The 18,264-nt window shown below is 46.9% G+C and overlaps 1 protein-coding gene across 1 annotated transcript in view; it reads left to right on the plus strand.

The window, feature by feature from the left end:
* mdka (midkine a) overlaps positions 1-18,264 on the plus strand; it is a 92,719-nt gene extending 74,455 nt beyond the window's left edge. The window contains exons 2-5 of the mRNA XM_038807437.1: positions 999-1,087; positions 4,846-5,013; positions 7,350-7,508; positions 17,521-18,264. Of these exons, the coding sequence (XP_038663365.1) occupies positions 1,000-1,087; positions 4,846-5,013; positions 7,350-7,508; positions 17,521-17,546 (441 nt within the window). The 5' untranslated portion in view covers position 999 and the 3' untranslated portion in view covers positions 17,547-18,264. The remainder of the gene's footprint in view (positions 1-998; positions 1,088-4,845; positions 5,014-7,349; positions 7,509-17,520) is intronic.

Below are 18,264 nucleotides of genomic sequence, written 5' to 3' on the forward strand. Positions count from 1 at the left end.
GCCACTCTTGGTGATGAACATTGAAGTACCCCACCCAGAGTTCATTCTGTGCCCTTGCCACCCTCAGTGCTTCTTCTAATTGGTGTTAAACATGGACGAGTACTGATACATCAGCTGAGGGGGACAGTACATGGTATTCAGCAGGAGGTTTCCTTGCCCATGTTTGACCTTCACCATGAGACTTCATGGGATCCGGAATCAATTTTATGGACTCCCAAAGCAATTCCCTCCCAGCTGTCAAACACTGTGCTGTCAACCTCTGGTGGGTCTCTCCTGCTGGTAGATAGGACATACCTGGGGATGGTAATGGTAGTGTCTGCAATATTGTCTTTCTTGAGTGCCGACTATGTCAAGCTTGATAGTCTGTGGAACAGCTCAACCAATTTTGGCATAAACCAAGTTCGGAAGGAGAACTTTGCAGGATCGACAGGGTTGGGTGTGCCATTGTTGTATCCGGCGGCTAGGTCGATAATGGGCGGTCCATCCAGTTTTATTTTGTTTAGTCTTCACAACAGTTTGATATAACCAAGTGGTTTGCTAGGCCACATCAGAGGCAGCCACATTATTCCATGTCTATAGTTGCATGTAGGCCAGGGCAGGTAAAGATTTCCTTCCCAGAAAGGTCATTTGTGAGCTACATGGGCTTTTATGACAATGGTTTCATGGTCACCATTACTGAGGCTAGGTTTTCAATTCCAGATTTATTCAATTAATTTGATTTCCACCAGCTGCCGGGGTGGGAATTGAACCCTTGAGGTTTGGGCCTCTGGATTACTCGTCCAGGGATATTACCACGATACCATCACCTCCCCTCGTTACCCATAGACTTTACAAAGTGGCAGCAGGTTTTCAATGTTTGGGGAAAGGCAAACACTGACTCTTGGTTGTGTCCCTAATGCAGTCAAAATGTCCATTGTGACCCACACCAGATCGCACGAGTGACCTGATATCCTTGGCCCAGTGAATCAATGATGCTGTATCATTTCTTTCCTTCCCAGAATGCAGCTGCGTGTCCTTTTCTCGCTGGTTCTCATGCTGCTTATTGTCCTGATGACAGGGTCCTCTGAAGCTGGCAGGAACAAAAAAGGTGAGTGGGACATTACAACTCAGACAATTTTTATTTTGTCTTAGTGCAGTGTGCTGTGCATTTTCTGAGTTTGGGCTCCAGTGTTGACATGAAGAAACATTTTGGTTCTGCCTGGAAGTGTGGATCCTTGATGTGTTTCTGTTTAACCTTGAGCGGTGTTTCATTCCTCAAAGGGTGCCAAAACTGCTCTCTCACATTTTTTTTAGTATCGTCTGACTACCCCCATCTGTTGCAACTAAAATCCTAATGCATGCTTTTATTACTTAAAACTGAACAAGGGTGTAATTTTAACTCGACCCCTGACTGGGGGGGGTTTCAGGTTTGGATCTTACCCCTGAAATTCCACTCGATGTCTAAGTATGCCCTTCTTTCTCTAATCCAGTGCTTTTCCTAAGTGTAATCGGACGACTAGGAACATAGGAATTAGGAGCAGAAGTAGGCAATTCAGCTCTTTGAGCCTGCTCGCTATTCAATCTGATCATGGCTGATCTCTTCCTCGTCTCAAATACACCTCTCCACCTGTTGCCCATATCCCTTTAACCTGTTTTTTAAAAATCCGAAATATAGCAACCTCCTTCTTAAAACCATTTAATGACTCAGATTCCACCGTACTATTTGGCAGTGAGATCTACAAATTCACCACCCTCTGCGAGAAGTAGTTTCTCCTCATCTCAGTTCTAAATCTACCGCCTCTCAACCTATATCTGTGACCTCTCATTCTAGATTGCCCAACAAGGGAGAACATTTGGTCTAGGTTTACTTTATCAATCCCATTTGGTATTTTATACACCTCGATTAGATCCCCTCTCATGCTTCTAAACTCCAGCGAGAATAAGCCCAAACTGTTTTATCTCTCCTCATATATCAACCCTTTCATCCCCGGAATCAATCTGGTGAACCTCCTCTGAATTTTTTTTTTTAATTTTAGATTACCCAATTATTTTTTCCAATTAAGGGGCAATTTAGCGTGGCCAATCCACCTACTCTGCACCTTTTTGGGTTGTGGGGGCGAAACCCGCGCAGACACGGGGAGAATGTGCGAACTCCACACAGACAGTGACCCAGAGCCGGGATCGAACCTGGGACCTCAGCGCCGTGAGGCGGTTGTGCTAACCACTAGGCCACCGTGCTGCCCTAAACCTCCTCTGAATTGCCTCCAATGCCACGACATCTTTCCTCAAATAAGGAGACCAAAACTGGACACAATACTCCAGATGTGGTCTCACCAACATCCTATAAAATTGTAACAACACTTCTTTACTTTTACTCTCCAGTCCTTTTACAATAAATGCTAACATTCCATTTGCCTTTTTAATTACATGCTGTACCTGCATACTGACATTCTGCGATTCATGAACAAAGACACCCAGATCCCTCTGCCAGGCGCATCTTGAATCTGCTTTCCATTTAGGTAATAGGCTAGATGGCTGGTTGCTCATGTGGAACAAAAGTAAATGGCAGCTTGTCCCTCAGATTAGCGGCCAATAGCATGGTACTTCGCTGGAACTCCTTACCATCTTTAAAAAATTTTTTAGAGTACCCAATTCATTTTTCTTTCCAAATAAGGGGCAACTTTAGCAATCCACCCACCCTGCACATCTTTGGGTTGTGGGGACGAGACCCATGGAAACACAGGGAGAATGTACAAACTGCACACTGACAGTGAGCCAGAGCCGGGATTGAACCTGGGACCTCGGCGCCATGAGGCAGATGGATTCCGGGGATGAACGGGTTGACATAAGAGGAGAGATAAAACAGTTTGGGCTTATTCTCGCTGGAGTTTAGAAGGATGAGAGGGGATCTAATCGAGGTGTATAAAATACCAAATGGGATTGATAAAGTAAACGTAGACCAAATGTTCTCCCTTGTTGGGCAATCTAGAATGAGAGGTCACAGATATAGTTGAGAGGCGGTAGATTTTAGAACTTAGATGAGGAGAAACTGCTTCTTGCAGAGGGTGCTAACAACTGCACCACCGCACGTCCCCTACTTACCATCTTGGCAACCTGATGCCATTTGCATGGTACTCTGAGGTGGAAGCCAGATGCCCCTCACATGTTGCTGAGAAGTGATCTTTTTTTTTCAATTAATTTGTGTTGCTGGCTGGGCCAGCATTTATTACCCATCCCTAATTGCTGGGACATTTCAGAGAGCATTTAAGAGTCATTGCTGTGGATCTGGAGTCGCATGTAGGATGGCAGTAAAGCTAGCTATCAGTCTCTAAAGTCCTGGCCCACAGGATGTGAAAGAGAGTCTGTTCAAACTCCTATTGCTATGTGTCAATGTGTTCTTCCATGGAGGCAGAGTCACTAGCTGCGATCTGTGTCTTCCCAGCCAATTCTTAACTGACCTGCAGGTCAATAAAGCTGCTACCTGCCCTGTTTGAGGCCTGCAACGAAGAACGTGTTTCCATGGTAGTTGACAAATGACAACTGTGGACTGCCACCTGTTACTCAGTGACTACCTCGGAGACTGAACTCAGTCTGCATGAAGATGGAATAGGCCTCAAATTACTCTTACTCGAGTGCCAATGGGTTGCAAACCCCATAATTCTATGAAGTCATGTGCAGGCCAAATTTATCAGAAATCAAAATCAGGAGAAATGTGCTGTCAACTCATTAAAACCATGTCATAATATCAAAAATCACCTCCATAATCCTCATGTCATCGATAAACCTGAGATTAGTTTCACCTTAGAGTCCAATTTCATACATGTTAAAAATAACTTTCTTGCATTTATTAATAGCCTTCTGTGTGTCACTTAATCAAGGCCTTCTGGAAATTCAGATAAACAATAGCTGGAATTCTCCATCCGTCCGCTCTGGCGGGATTCTCCTGTCCCGCTGCAGTGAGTGGAGTTTTGGCTGAGTGCCAAATTCTCCGTTGTCGCTGGCAGCAGTGGCGGGTGAGCCTCGGATCGGATAATTTCGGCCAATACCTGTAATGCTCCCATCATGCTCTAACTGTCATTTCTTCAAAGAATTCAACTAATGGACATTCTAATCACCAATTTTGTTCAGCTCAATTGTATCTCACACCCACCCCTAATTTCTTGAATTATTTTGTTTTGCATCTCTGTTAAATTAAGAGTTAGTTTGACTATGGATCCATGGTTAACCATTTGAAGCTTTGCCTTACCACCTACCCTGCCAGGGATGGGTGTGAGATGCAGTTGAAATGGACAAAACTGATTTATTGGGTTGGTCAAAAGAGAAGCAGAAAAATAAAAGAGGCTTCTGAATCAATGTGGCAAGGATAGTGGGGTCATTTTAATCTAAAAAGCAGCAGTGGCATCAAGAAGGATTAAGGATTTTGTGGAGTGCTTTTAGATGAATAAAATCTGATATTCTCCTGAAACATATTCTGAAATCAAGCTGCAGCACATGAAACTCACTTCCAGGTAGGGTGATGGAGACTTTTAAAACTCTGCAGGTGTTATGATGCAGTTGGGTATTATGGCGGTGGATTTGCCAGATGGATGACCCAGTGTGTGATGGTTGGCCTCTCTCTGTATCTCTATAGATGGCCCTGCGTAGGCTGGGCGGCCTTGATTCATATCTTTGTCTTCTGTATGAGTTAACTGATGTGCTGTACTCAAACTGCAGAAGAAAGTTGCATAGAGTCCAATCGCTTGTGAACTTGAGCCAATCCTAAAGAATGGGCTTTGAACTCTTTCGCTTCCACTTAATTTTTGCCACCTTTTTCCTGAACCAGCATCTAAAGTGCACAGCCTCCTACAGTATCATATTCTCTTGCAGAGAAAGGGAAGAAGTCTAGCTCAACCTGCAAAGAATGGCAGTGGGGAACATGTGAGCCGGCCTCTGGTGACTGTGGCAATGGACTCCGTGAGGGAACCTGCACGGAGAAGGAGGAGACCAAGATTGTGAAGTGCAAGGTGCCTTGTAACTGGAAGAAGCAATTTGGAGGTAAAAATTTTGTTTTTAGAACTGCTTTTAAATAGTATCAGCTTATTCTGACCCTTTACTCTATCTTCCTGCCCTCACACAGTAAAAAAAAAACATATTTCCCATCATGGCACACAGTAAAAAAAAAAACATATTTCCCATCATGGACATCTACCTCAGGCCATAGCTGATAGCAATTTTCAACAGGCTACAGTGGGGTGCACAAGAGCCACAGGAACTCCCAGGCACCCTGATAACCTGATGATTACTGCTGAGGTACAGAAGTGCATCAATTACTGTGTGGTGCACTTTATTATTGGACCAGTTGCCCCTGGCTCCTTTATCACTAAAGCCATATGTTCATGGATACATTTAACCATCTGGTTTCCATTACTGAGTCATAGACCTCTATTGTACATTATTTCCAGTGCAAAATCTTTTATTGGCTGGTTTAAATTGCTCACTGCTGGAACAGAACAACTTTGAGCTCAGTGTTCAATGTATGGCAGTTACTGTAATGGGGTAATTTTAGGCTATCATTGCACTATTTGTTTCTTGTCTGCAAAGAATTGCTTTTATTATTTCTGCATCCTATTCATTTAGGTTACTCATGCATTCACTCCTATATAGTCATCGGTAAACAATTTAAGTCATTCATTCTTTTTGGCTTTCTCATCCTCACCCCATTTATTTTTCACACACTCTTTTCCTCACAGATGCTGTGGCTCCCTTTCTTTTACTCCTGCTTATTTCATTGGTAGCACTTTGAGTCACAAGGTTCCATGGTTCAAATCCCACTCCAGGACATGGACAGAAAAATGAAGGCTAACACTCCATTGCAGTACTGGGATTCTGCTGCACTGTTGGTGGTGCTGGTGTTTTGACAAGATGTTAAACCAAGGGTCTATCTGCCTGCTCTGGTGGATGTGAATGATTCTGCGGCACTATTTTGAAGAAAAGTAGGGAATTTCACCCCAGGGTCTTGGCATCTATCCATCAATCAACATCACAAACAGATTATCCGGTCATTGTTGTTGTAGGGCGTGGGATACAGTTCGGCAGGTCTGAAGAAGTCTTTGTAGTCATATGCAGTCTTTATTAACTCTTAGAATGATTTGCAAATACACAGTAAAAGGTACAAGCCACAAGCTGTCTCCGTGCCTGCTGGTATACATAGGCCTGTCCAACACTAGACTGACTCTGAGTGTGGATCATTTAATTCACTGTGTCAGTGGCTCTGCACTCTGTCCCACATTAACCTGATTGGTGCCAGACTTTATCACATTGCTGTTTGTGGGAGATTGCTCTTCACAAATCGGCTGCCTCGTTTCCTGCATTACACAGTCATGCAGGAAACCCTTGTAAAGGAATTGACTGACTGTAAAGAACTTTGAGGTGTCCAGTGGTCATGCAAAGCACAATATAAATACATGTCTTTGGGCAGGATTTTCCAGCTCAGACACCAGGGCCGGGATTCTCCCCTAACCGGCGGGACGGGGGGTCCCAGCGTAGCAGAGTGGCGCCAACCACTCCGGCGTCGGGCCTCCCCAAAGGTGCGGAATTCTCCGCACCTTTGGGGGCTAGGCCCGCGCCGGAGTGGTTGGCGCCACGCCGACTGGCGCCAAAACCGGCGCCAACGGCCTTTGACGCCCGCCGGCCGGCGTCGGGGCTGGCCGAAAGGCCTTCGCCGGTTCGCACATGCACCGGTGCATCAGCTGCCGCTGACGTCACCACCGGCGCATGCACGGTAGGGGGGTTCTCTTCCGCCTCCGCCATGGTGGAGGCCGTGGCGGCGGTGGAAGAAAAAGAGTGCCCCCACGGCACTGGCCCGATCGCGGGCCTGGCCACCGTGGGGGCACCCCCCGGGGTCCAATCTCCCCGCTCGTGCCGCCAATCCCGCCGCCACCAGAGGTGGTTGAAACCACGGCAGCGGGATTGGCCTCTCAGCGGCGGGACTTCGGCCCATCGTGGGGGTCGGAGAATTTCGCCCCAGAGCATTATTGTGGGTGGAACATTTGGAGAGCCATTCAAAGTCAACAGTACTGTCCCACCCGCCATGATGCCCGCTGGCTTCAGGGCTGGGAAATCTCACCCTTTCTGTTTCTCCTATATATGCACTCAAACTTTCAGTCTGGGAAATGCTGAAGAGCAGGTGATGTCAGACAGGAGACATGAAAAGTGAAAAACAAAATAGTTAAATCGTTGATGGCCAAAGACTGAATTCGGCCCATTAGACACAGGTGGCTTTCAGCGACTAGCCAGTTTGGAGAACTACCTAACTTAAGCTACTGACCCTCACAAGCTAGGGAATGTAGACATCACTGTTTTGGGTTTCTGACTTGAGTATATCTTCACAGGTGACTGCAAGTACAAGTTTGGAAACTGGGGTGAATGCGACATCGAGACTGGCCTAAAGACTCGCAATGGAACCCTAAAGAAGGCACTCTTCAACGCAGAGTGCGAGCAGTCGGTGAAGGTGACAAAGCCCTGCGATAAATCCAAGTCAAAATCAAAAGGTCAGTACTTGTCCTTTTAGAGGGAGGAGTTAAATGGCCACTATCTTTTCATAGAATCCCCACAATGCAGAAGGAGGCCACCCGGCCCATTGAGTCTGCACCAGCCCCTGGAAAGAGAATCCCCACCTAAGCCCACACCCCCACCCTATCCTCATAACCCAACCTAACCTTTTGTACAGTATCGGGAAATATAGCATAGCCAATCTACCTAGCCTGCACATCTTTGGACTGTGGGAGGAAACCAGAGGAAACCCACGCAGACACTGGAGAAAGTGCAAACTCCACACAGGCAGTCACCCAAGGCCAGAATTGAACCTGGGTCGCTAGAGCTGTGTGGCAGCAGTGCTAACCACTCTGCCACCGTGCCGCCCGAAGTGAGTCTCTGCAAGCTTTTGGGGGACTGTAGCTTAGAAAGTGCAACTTCACAATCTGTGCTAGTCGAATGATTACTAGGGCTTCTGTTTCTAAACCAGCTGGTGAGCACCATGTCAATGATTTGGGGCTGTATTCTCCGCTGTCAGGATTCTCCGTTTCATCGACAGCCTGGGGATTTCCCGACGGCGTGGGGCCACCCACAATGGGAAACTCCATTGGCTGGCTGGCGACACGGAGAATCCCGCCCAAATAATTTTGAAGGAATAAGGGCTAGTCTAGTGTGTATCAGTGGTTGGTCTACCTTGAGTGGTTTATAAATTGTATCCACCTACTCTCTTGTACTTTTGATGATGGTTACTCCCACTTTTAAATTCAGTAAGGAATGTGACATACTCAACCAGGAGAGAAGATTGAATAGGACACTCTTTCACCTGAATTCATAGATCATAGAATTTACAGTGCAGAAGGATGCCATTCGGCCCATCGAGTCTGCACCGGCTCTTTGAAAGAGCACCCTACCCAAGCCCACATCTCCACCCTAACCCCATAACCCAGTAACCCCACCCAACACTAAGGGCAATTTTGGACACTAAGGGCAATTTATCATGGCCAATCCACCTAACCTGCACATCATTGGACTGTGGGAGGAAACCGGAGCACCCGGAGGAAATCCACGCAGACACGGGGAGGATGTGCAGACTCCACACAGACAGTGACCCAAGCCAGAATCGAACCTGGGACCCTGGAGCTGTGAAGCAATTGTGCTATCCACAATGCTACCGTGCTGCCCTAATGATGAGGATGGTGATGGCCTGTGTAAATTTCAGGAGCGATTCTTCAGTTTCACCCAACAGTCTCTACGTACTGCACGAGTTTCCATTTTCTCAAATGTAACCAGTCAAGAACCGAACCATCCGTAGGGTTAGAAGACGGCCCCTGATCTGCAGTTTATTCACTGATCCCAGAAGGGATAGAATGGGCTCCACATTGGACATCAATGTTCGTCAGCTGAGGAAAATAGGCTTGGGTTTTCCACCAGATTGCTATGGAATAATACCTCACATCTTCTAGTGCTTTTTTATTATTTAAAATAACATGTCCCAAGATGCTTCATAAATCAAAATTAGGGGGAATGAATGGCAAGTCACAGACAGAGAGAGAAATTAGCCAGTGTGTTTGAAAGCTTGAGCAAAATGTTAATGAGGATCAGGGAGTTCCATTGGAGGCCTTGGTGCGGCAGGAGAGGAAGAGAGATACCATTCACACACAGAGGGCCAGGAGGTCTGCCAAGCAAACTTTGCAAAGGCAGTAGGAGTTGTTAGCTGTGGAAGCTGGGAAAGACTGCCAAAGCTGTGGAGGAGCATGGGGAGATGCTGAGGGTCATGGAAGAGGCCTTATCAAGGCATGAGGATCAACTTGCCTCGTTGGAAGCTGAGATGCTGCTTATGTCAGACAGGAATAAGGACCTGAAGGCCAAAGTGGAAGATCTGGAGAACAGGTCCAGGCATGTGAACCTCAGAGTGGTGGGCTTGCCAGAGGAAGTGGAGGGCCTGAGGTGAGCCGAGTATTTCTCAGAAATGTTCCCTCGGTTGGTGGGCAGTGATGAAATATTCGCTGCACCGGAGGTGAACAGAGCACATCTGGCCTTGCAGTAGAAGCAGCGGCTGACTGTGCCAATGTGGGTGATGATCGTCCAAGTTACCAGAAAAGGAGCAGGTCCTGGAATGGGCCAAGCAGAGCCGGAACATCGATTGGGAAGGGCACATGGTACGAATCTACCAGGACATTGATACCAAACTGGCAAAGCGTTGTGTGGCTTTAATAAGGCGAAGGCGGTGCTGTTCAATAAGGGGAGCTAGCAGTGACCAAGGTTTTCTTTTTTGGTCTCACCCATTGGGTGGGGAAGGCGGCAATTTTAGGTGGGCCTAGGCCCTAGAAATTGTTGCTGAAGGTATGACACATCATGGTGGACCCGAGGTGGGAGGCCCCCAACAAGGTTAGTCACCTGGAATGTGCGCGACCTGGGGGGACTGGTAAAGAGGGTGAGGGTTTTTGCTCATTTAAAGAGCCTGGGGCTGATGTGTTTTTTTCTACAAGAGACTTGCTTGCGGGAACAGGATCAGACTAGGCTTTGGAAGGCCTGGGTGAGCCAGGTGTTTCACTTGGGTTTTGATAGTGGTGATTTTAATTAATAAGGGGTTCAATTTCGGGCAGAGAGTGTGATCGCAGATCTGGATGGAAGATATGTGATGATGGTAGGGTCATGAGAGGGGAAGCAGGTGGTTTTAATGAATGTGTATGCCCCGAATTGGGACGATGTAGCGTTTATGAAATGATTGTCGACTATGGTGTTGGACTTGAACACCCACCAATTGATTTTGAGGAGAGATTTGAACTGTGTGTTGGACCTGAAGGTGGATCGCTCTAGGGCGAGATCATTGGTCCCGGCTGGGATGGCGAAGGTATTTATGGAGGAGACGGCAGGGCAGATCCCTGGCGGTTTATGCATCCCAGATGGGAAGGAATTCCCGTTTTTCTCTCAGGTCCACAAGGTGTATTTGAGGTTTAATTATTTTATGATGAGTTGGGCTCATCTGGCTGGGGTTAGGAAGGCTGAGCACTCGGCGGTAGTTATTTCCGACGATGGCCCACATTGGGTGCACGTGGTGTTGGAGGTCGGTCGAGAGCTCCCTAAAGGTGTTGGTTGGATGTTGGGTTGCTCGCAGACTTGGGGTTTTGTGTGAGGATCTAAAGGGCCATATGGGAGTATGTGGAACATAATGATAACGGGGAGGTTTCATCCTCGATTTTGTGGGAGGCGTTGAAGATGGTGATCAGGGGAGAGGTTATTGCGTTTGAGGCACATGTGAACATGGAGGCGAGGGAGGATCAACAGAGACTAGTAGATTTGATTCTAGAGTGAGTTATAAGTATGTGAGGGACCTGAGCCTGGAGCTTTTGGCGTACAGGAAAGAACTGAAAATGTAGTTTGACTTGCTTTCCACAGATAGGGTGGTGCTGCAATTGAGGCGGGCGAACAGGGCAGTGTATGCCTATGGGGAGAAGGCCAATCATCTTTTGGCGCACCAACTGAGACAACAGGAGGGAGATTGTTCAGGTTAAGGATTTGGAGGGTAGGATGGTCTCCGCCCTGGAGAAAATGAATGGAGTGTCTAGGGCCTTCTACAAGAAATTGTATTGGTCGGAGCTGCCGGAGAATGAACGAGGCATGGCAGTGTTTCTGGGGATCTGGTGTTTCCCAATGTGGGGAGGTGCTGAATGTGCCATTGTTCCTGGAGTAGATTCAGGCAACATTGAAACAAATGCAGGCAGGGAAAATGCTGGACGGATTCCCGGTGGAATTTATAAGGCGTTTTCAGATCAGTTGAGTCCATTGTTGTTGGGCATGTTCATGGACTCCTTTGCACAGGCCACCCTTCCAGGGACTGTGCTCCTGAGGAAGGGCAAGGACCCCACTGAGTGTCTTATTCTCCCTGTTAAACATGGATGCCAAGTTATTGGCCAAGGTGTTGGTGTTAAGGTTGGAGCCTTTCCTCCAGGAGGTAGTCAGGGAGGATCAGACAGGGTTTGTGATGGGGCGCGGGTTATTGTCGAATGTGTGTCAGTTGCTGAATGTGTTGTTTGCCACTGCGGTCGGGCTGAAGATAATTGTTTTGTTTGACATGGAGAATGCGTTTGGCCGGGTGGAGTTGCGGTACCTTTTCATGCTGTTGAAGAAGTTTGGTTTAGTCCTGGATTTATACAGTGGGTGTGGTTGCTGTATGCAGCTTTAGTACCAACACCATGAGCTCCAAGCCCTTTGGGCAGAATTGGGGTACGAGGTAGGGGTGTCCGATGTCTCGCTTGTTGTTTGTATTGGCAATCGAGCCGTTGACCATTCTTTGAGGTCCTCTAATGCTTGGATTGGGATCTTTAGAGATGGGATGGAACACCGGGTGTTATACACTGACAATTTGCTGCTGTACGTGAGGGATCAGGGGACATCCACAGGGAATATTATGGGTATTTTGCATCACTTTGTTGCCTTCTCCGATTACAAGTTGAACATAGCGAAGAGTGAACATTTTGTGGTCGGGCATAAGGGTGAGAAGGATTGGGGGGGGGTTGCCGTTTCGGTTTGTGGGAACTAGTTTCTGTCACCTAGAGGCCTCGGTGGCGGGGATTGAGGTCGCTTTGGAGTTTAAACTACACTTGCCTGCTGTGAGGAGTTAAGGTGGACTTGCAGAGTGGGACAGTCTCCCACTGTCATTGGTGGGCTGGGTCCAATCGGTTAAGATGAACATCTTGCTGCGATTTCTATTTTCAGTGTCTCCTGGGCAGTATGTTTGGCATATATGCATGAACATCGGGGGAAGAGGTGAGTGTGGTGGAAGAGGTGAAGTCGAAACGGGTGGAGGAGTTGGGCCAATACTAGAGGAGGGGGTGTAGAGTGAGGCTCTGCAGAGGGTGAATTCTACATCTTTGCGTACAGTAAGAAGTCTTACGACCAGGTTAAAGTCACCAGGAGCTGCGCTCCGAAAGCTAGTGATTCAAAACAAACCTGTTGGACTTTAACCTGGTGTTGTAAGACTTCTTACTGTGCCCACCCCAGTTCAACGCCGGCATCTCCACATCACATCTTTGTTATTCAGTTAAAGGTAGTGTTTCAGGTGCACTCGCTAAGGCAAGGACGAGCCTTTTTTTGAGGGGATGGAGAATAGCTGTAAGCGCTGTTCAAGGGGGCCTGCACATCACACACACACACACACACACACACACACATGTCCTAGTCCTGTTCTAACCTGGTGAGTTTCTGGAAGTCCTTATATATGATACCATCCCAGCAATCCTAAATATTGAGCTAGAATCCTGCCCCCTGGTGGCCCTTTTGGGGGTTTCAGATATGCTGGAGCTGCGGATGGATGCAGAGGCAGATGTTTTGGCCTTCGTCTTGTTGGTAGCGTGAAGACGGATCCTGTTGAGTTGGATGTTGGCAACCCCGCTGTGTGCTTTTGCGTGGCTGGGGGATTGGTAGGAGTATTCGCACCCCGAGAAGGTCAAGTATACCGTGAGGGGTGATTGAAGAGTTCTATCAGAGGTGGCGGCTGTTTATTTGCATTTTAGAGAATTGGTCACTGTTAGCTGTTTGCAGGGGAGGGGGACATGAATGGCTGGGGTGGTTAGTTTCTGACTGTTTTTTGTTTTATTTTTCCTGTTGTTTTTTAAAGGTATTTGTTTGTGTGTTTGGAATTTTGTATAAAATGTTAAAAACTTAATAAAAACATTAAAAAAAAATCTCTATCAATATGACTTATACCCAATAGTCATTGCTTCACCCCACCCTCAAGCGCTTAACACTGCTATAAGATTCTCCCAGAATACAGCTTGCCAGCTATTCAGCCACGCCAGTCACATCGCCCAAACACATTGAGGAACATTTCCCTCTCTCTTGCAGGGAAAGGTGGTGCATCCAAAGATATGTGCAGGTTAGGTGGATTAGCCATGCTAAATTGGCCCTTCGTGTTCAAAGATGTACAAGTTACGTGGATTGGCCATGATCAATGTGCAGGGTTGCAGGGATGGGACAGGGGAGAGGACCTAGGTGAAGTACTCTTTTAGGGGGGGGGGGTTGATGCAGATTTGATGAGCCGAATGGCCTTTTCCTACACTGTAGGGATTCTATATCCAGAGGCAGCAGCAGCCCACTGGTGTCAGGTGTGGCTAAAGTGTTTGTTGGATTGATAGGCCTGCCACAAAGTGGCAGCCAATATTAAGCGTGCAGAACCTTTTCTCTCCCTCTCCCTATCCCAAAGGAAAACTCTGCAAATGGGTCTATTGTGCTGCCATTATCATTGGCATACAGACACCGGCCGAGCACCACTTTTGTGTGACAAATGTCACACAAAAGCAGCAAAAACATAGACTTACTGATGGATTCCACCTGGATGGATGAAATCCATTGGCCGCTTTGCACATTGTCTGCAGTGGAGGTGGCAGGCGACATGTCTCGCAGCACACTAGCAGCCCCCCTGTGGTCGGGCACAAGGCAGGGCCCTCCTTGGCAATCCTCCTGGCATCTGGGCACCCTGACAGTGCCACCCAAGCACCCGGAGGTGCCACCCGGGCATCCTGCAAGTGCTACCCTTGCAGTACCATTGACAGCGTGTCATGCTAATAGTGCAGAGGTGCATGGGTGCCCGGTTGGCACTGCCAGTGTCAGGCCCAGGAGGGGGGCCTTTCCCATTAAAGGAGGAATGAGGGGGGTTCCAGGGCCCACGTGAAGGTTGGGAGGATGGGTGCAGAAAGCTATGGGGGGCCTGAAAGGATATGGTGTAGAGATCGTGGCAGCCAATCAAAATGGGACCCCAATCTGCAGGATGCCGGTCCTGTTGGCAAGCTCAGCTCCCCAGTACAGGAAATCAACTCCTCCCCGAGGACCAAACAAACGACAAAATGCCGGTGAATAGCAGGATGTATCTTAGTGTATCAGCCAGTGAGAAACGTCCCGCCAGACGTGCCCGAAAACGGACTTCAGTTTCATGTCTGCTGAATCATGCTCTTTGTCTTGTTGAGATGATGAGATAAAGTTCAGGGCTGTGTCTTCATGATTGGTTCTATTAAATGGTAAGGAATCCTGACACCTGGACTAAAAGGAATATGGAAAATGGCAATAAATTACCCAATGTGAACCGGATTCACTCTACTTCAGAAATCTTTGCGAGCTGCTGCAGGAAGTGCAGTTTGAAGGTGGATGCACAGAATAGACATAGGACTAAACATAATAGACTGGTGAATGCACAGAATAGGCTAATGTTAAATGTCAGAGAATGTGGAGTCACAAATCAAGTAGCAAAACTGATTGCTATCTGGCTTTACGACAGAACGTAGAGTGGGAGTAAAGGGTAGTTATTCAGCGTGGCACAGGTGGTGAATGGAGTTCCATGAGGAGCAGTGTTGGGACCACTGTTGTTCACAATTTATATTCAAGATTTTTACTTTGGAATCGCAAGTGCTATATTTGCAGATGACACTAATTTGGTCGGGGGTGCGGGATGGGGTGGTGGTATAGTCAATACTGAAAAGGACTGTAACAAGTTAGAAGAAGATCTGAACAAACTTGCAGAATGGGCATATAATTGACAAATGAATTTCAGCATTGAGAAATGTGAGGCATTCCATTTTGGAAGAGGTTGCCTATTACCTAGAAAATAAGAATTGAAGTGATGTGCGCCAAGGCATGCAAGGTAGATCATGACATGGCCTCCTCCTGCTACTATTTTCTATACTTCTATATCAGCCAGCATGTAACAACCATTTGATCCCAGTGATGTAATTTGGATCTCAATGCTCCAGCTAACATTCCCTCTTTGGTTCTTCATCTTTTTTTTTCCCCTGGCTTACTCCTCGTTACTGACCTCGAACAGGTTTTGGAACAGGCTGACGAACTGCCCCCAAGTATCCAGGAAGCCTTCCTCTGACCCTCGGATGGCGTACTTAATCTTCTCCAGGTGGAGAAATTCCAAGAGGCCAGCGAGCCAGCCTGCAGCTCTGGGGTGATGCTGCCGATCGCCAGCTGAGCAGGATTCTCCGCCATGCGATTAGGGGAGCGAAAGCAAGGGCGTTGGCCCCCATTCCCATGTATGAAGAAGAAGTTTTAAGGCAGCAAATCTCTTACTTCACCCTGACAGGAGTACAGCATGTGTGATATCACTCAGGGAGTGCTGACTAATGCCTGCCACCTCTAACAAGCAGCCCTGCAGCCACAAAGCAGGGTCAGCATTTCATTTGAAGGCAGCTGTAGCCATAAACCGGCTGGATCCTTCAAGGCTGGAGAGTATATCTAACACCTTCCAGTTTGTTATCCAATGCTGCATAAGAGAGGTGACTGGACAGGGGAATGGAGCAGGTGGTGTGCGCATATGGCTTCACTGGAATAAAAGGATTCCCCACTGCACAGGGAGTCATCAAGTGCATTCACATAGATTTGCAGGGGCTCCATCTATATGGAAAGATGAATCACAACCGCATAGTGTTACACTTCAAGAACATGCTGTTGGTGTGTGACCATCAATGTGCACTTCGTACAGAACATTAGGGACATTTAAACACTGGACCCTGTTCCTCCACTCAATGAGATCATGGCTGATCTGTGACCTAATTTCATAAACAAACATCTATCAATCTCAGTCTTAAAATTAACTTTTAATATTGTATCAATGGATAACTAGCTTTTACATTTTGACACCAAGCCCTAGATTCCACAGCCAGTGAAATAGTTTCTCTCCATCAACTCTATTGGTTCTCCTCAATATTTTAAAAAACCTAGATCAAATGACCTCTTGGCTAAACAGTGGCTTGTGATGCAGGTCCCTGCAAATGTATGTGAATGCATTTGATGATTTGGTTTGGAATGATTTATCATGTTGATTTGGACTGATTATATGTTTTGTAATGATTTTTATTTCACCATTGTGACCAAAAGGATGCTGTGTTGGTGAGCCACAGTGGGAAGGTAATTGTTGGTGAATGGGGAATTGGGATTGTGCTCACTGGTGCCACAGTCAGACGAATGAATCGTGCGAAAGCCTGGCCAGAAGGGGCTGCGTAGGTGGCATCCAACTTCCTCTTGTTCAGCTGCTTCCTGTACACCTGTTGCAAGAGTAGTTCCCTCACCTTGGAGAGATTGTGCAGGCTGCAGAACAAAACAAACAAATGTGGGCAGCACTCCAGCAAGCACTGCAGGGCTCCACGTGAGGGGGCCCATACCGTGGAGCTGCTACTTCAGCATCCCAGCAATCTGCTGGCATTTTGTGTGGCAGAATGGCTCTCGATATATGCGTATTGTCGGGTGCGACAGGATCAGGCGCTGAAGTCATGAGCCAGATGGTCCACTGATAGCTCTTATTTCCCAGCAGCCACTGATTTGACGTGGTGGCCTATGTTACAGTGGACAAGCATGGAATAAAGTCATCTTGACTGCTTGCCAAGATGTTGCGTATTCACCTGTATGGAAGCAAAACATTCCAAAGATAGTTAATGGATTCAGTAATTGGGATATTCCATTCTAATTCTCTTCCCACACCTAATGATTCACTAAGGCAGACCTTTGTCTGTTTCCATAGCTAGTAATTACTGGAGCAGGTCAGTAGTCTGTCGCCAGGAGCTTATAGTTTGAGGGGGGCCACTCCACATCAAGTGTGGCTTACCAGAAGTCTCTCCCGCTCTTACTGCCAGCCATTAGCGTGTTGCACCATTTTGAAGGTTGACACTCCACCTGTTTGATCGTGTTGTGACCGTATCTTCCTTGGTCATCAAATCCTGGGTGGGACTCGAACCCAGAGATTCTGGCTCAGAGGCAGGGATAACCCCCCCCACCCCCTAATGTGCCACAAGCCCTCCTGAATGGGGAAAACTGTGGCAAATGGATTTCAGTGTAGTGTACATGAAGCTGATACTCTGAGCCTCAGGCAGAGCGGATGGAAGAATTTGGCAGAGGAATGTTTGCCGTTGGTTAAGTTGACAGTCTGGGTGGGGTTGACCTGTGCTCCAGAAAACAGGAGTTACATGAGAAAAAATAAATGTGGACTTGTTGTGAAACTGTAATTCCAATCTTGCTCTTTTCTTTCTTTTTGAACAGGTAAGAAGGGAAAGAAGGGCATGTGAGAAGTTCCTAGAAACTTGACAGTATAACCCACCTTCTTGTTGATCTGAGCTGCAGCACAATCGAGACAGCCACCCCTCACCAAAATACCTTTTACCAAGCTTTGTTGTAATCTTCTAATCTGTAGAATTTAATGTAAAAGAACTGCCTTTTTAAATTGTTGCTTTTTTTTAGTCTCTTTTTGCTTATAAACCTGAGACTTTGGCATGTGTACAGTACATTTCTGCAACTATATAATTTCCATGTAGAATGCCTTACAAATCTCCGGGCTTGTAGTGGTGTTATTGTCATGTGTCACTCGTCCCTTTTAATCACTTTCGAAATGCTGATGTCGCCTGCCTTTGCAGAACTCTAGACCTTTAATGTTTCCCAGCCTACCTGCGCTGAATGCGCCCAACATTCTTTTTACAAGAACAGGTAACTTTTTTTTAGATTTGAGCTACATCTTTAAGCGGCTGGTCAGAAGAGAATCAGCCATTTTGGTTTATTGACGATGCTGTGGTCTTGACAGGGGGAGTGCATTGTAACTCTGAAATGATGTAACAAATGTAGCATAACTAAACTTTTGAATACTCATTATGTTTCAAAGCCATGATTTGGAGATTTGGAAGGCACAACGTAGTTCATGAAAAATAATGCATTTCCTGTCCTAAATGTTTGCCATTCACTGAAGAGATCCTGGGCTAGAGATTTTTTCAATAAAATCTTTTTATAAACTTC

This window comes from Scyliorhinus canicula, chromosome 9 (genome assembly GCF_902713615.1).
Source record: "Scyliorhinus canicula chromosome 9, sScyCan1.1, whole genome shotgun sequence".
In the NCBI taxonomy this organism is placed as follows: domain Eukaryota; kingdom Metazoa; phylum Chordata; class Chondrichthyes; order Carcharhiniformes; family Scyliorhinidae; genus Scyliorhinus; species Scyliorhinus canicula.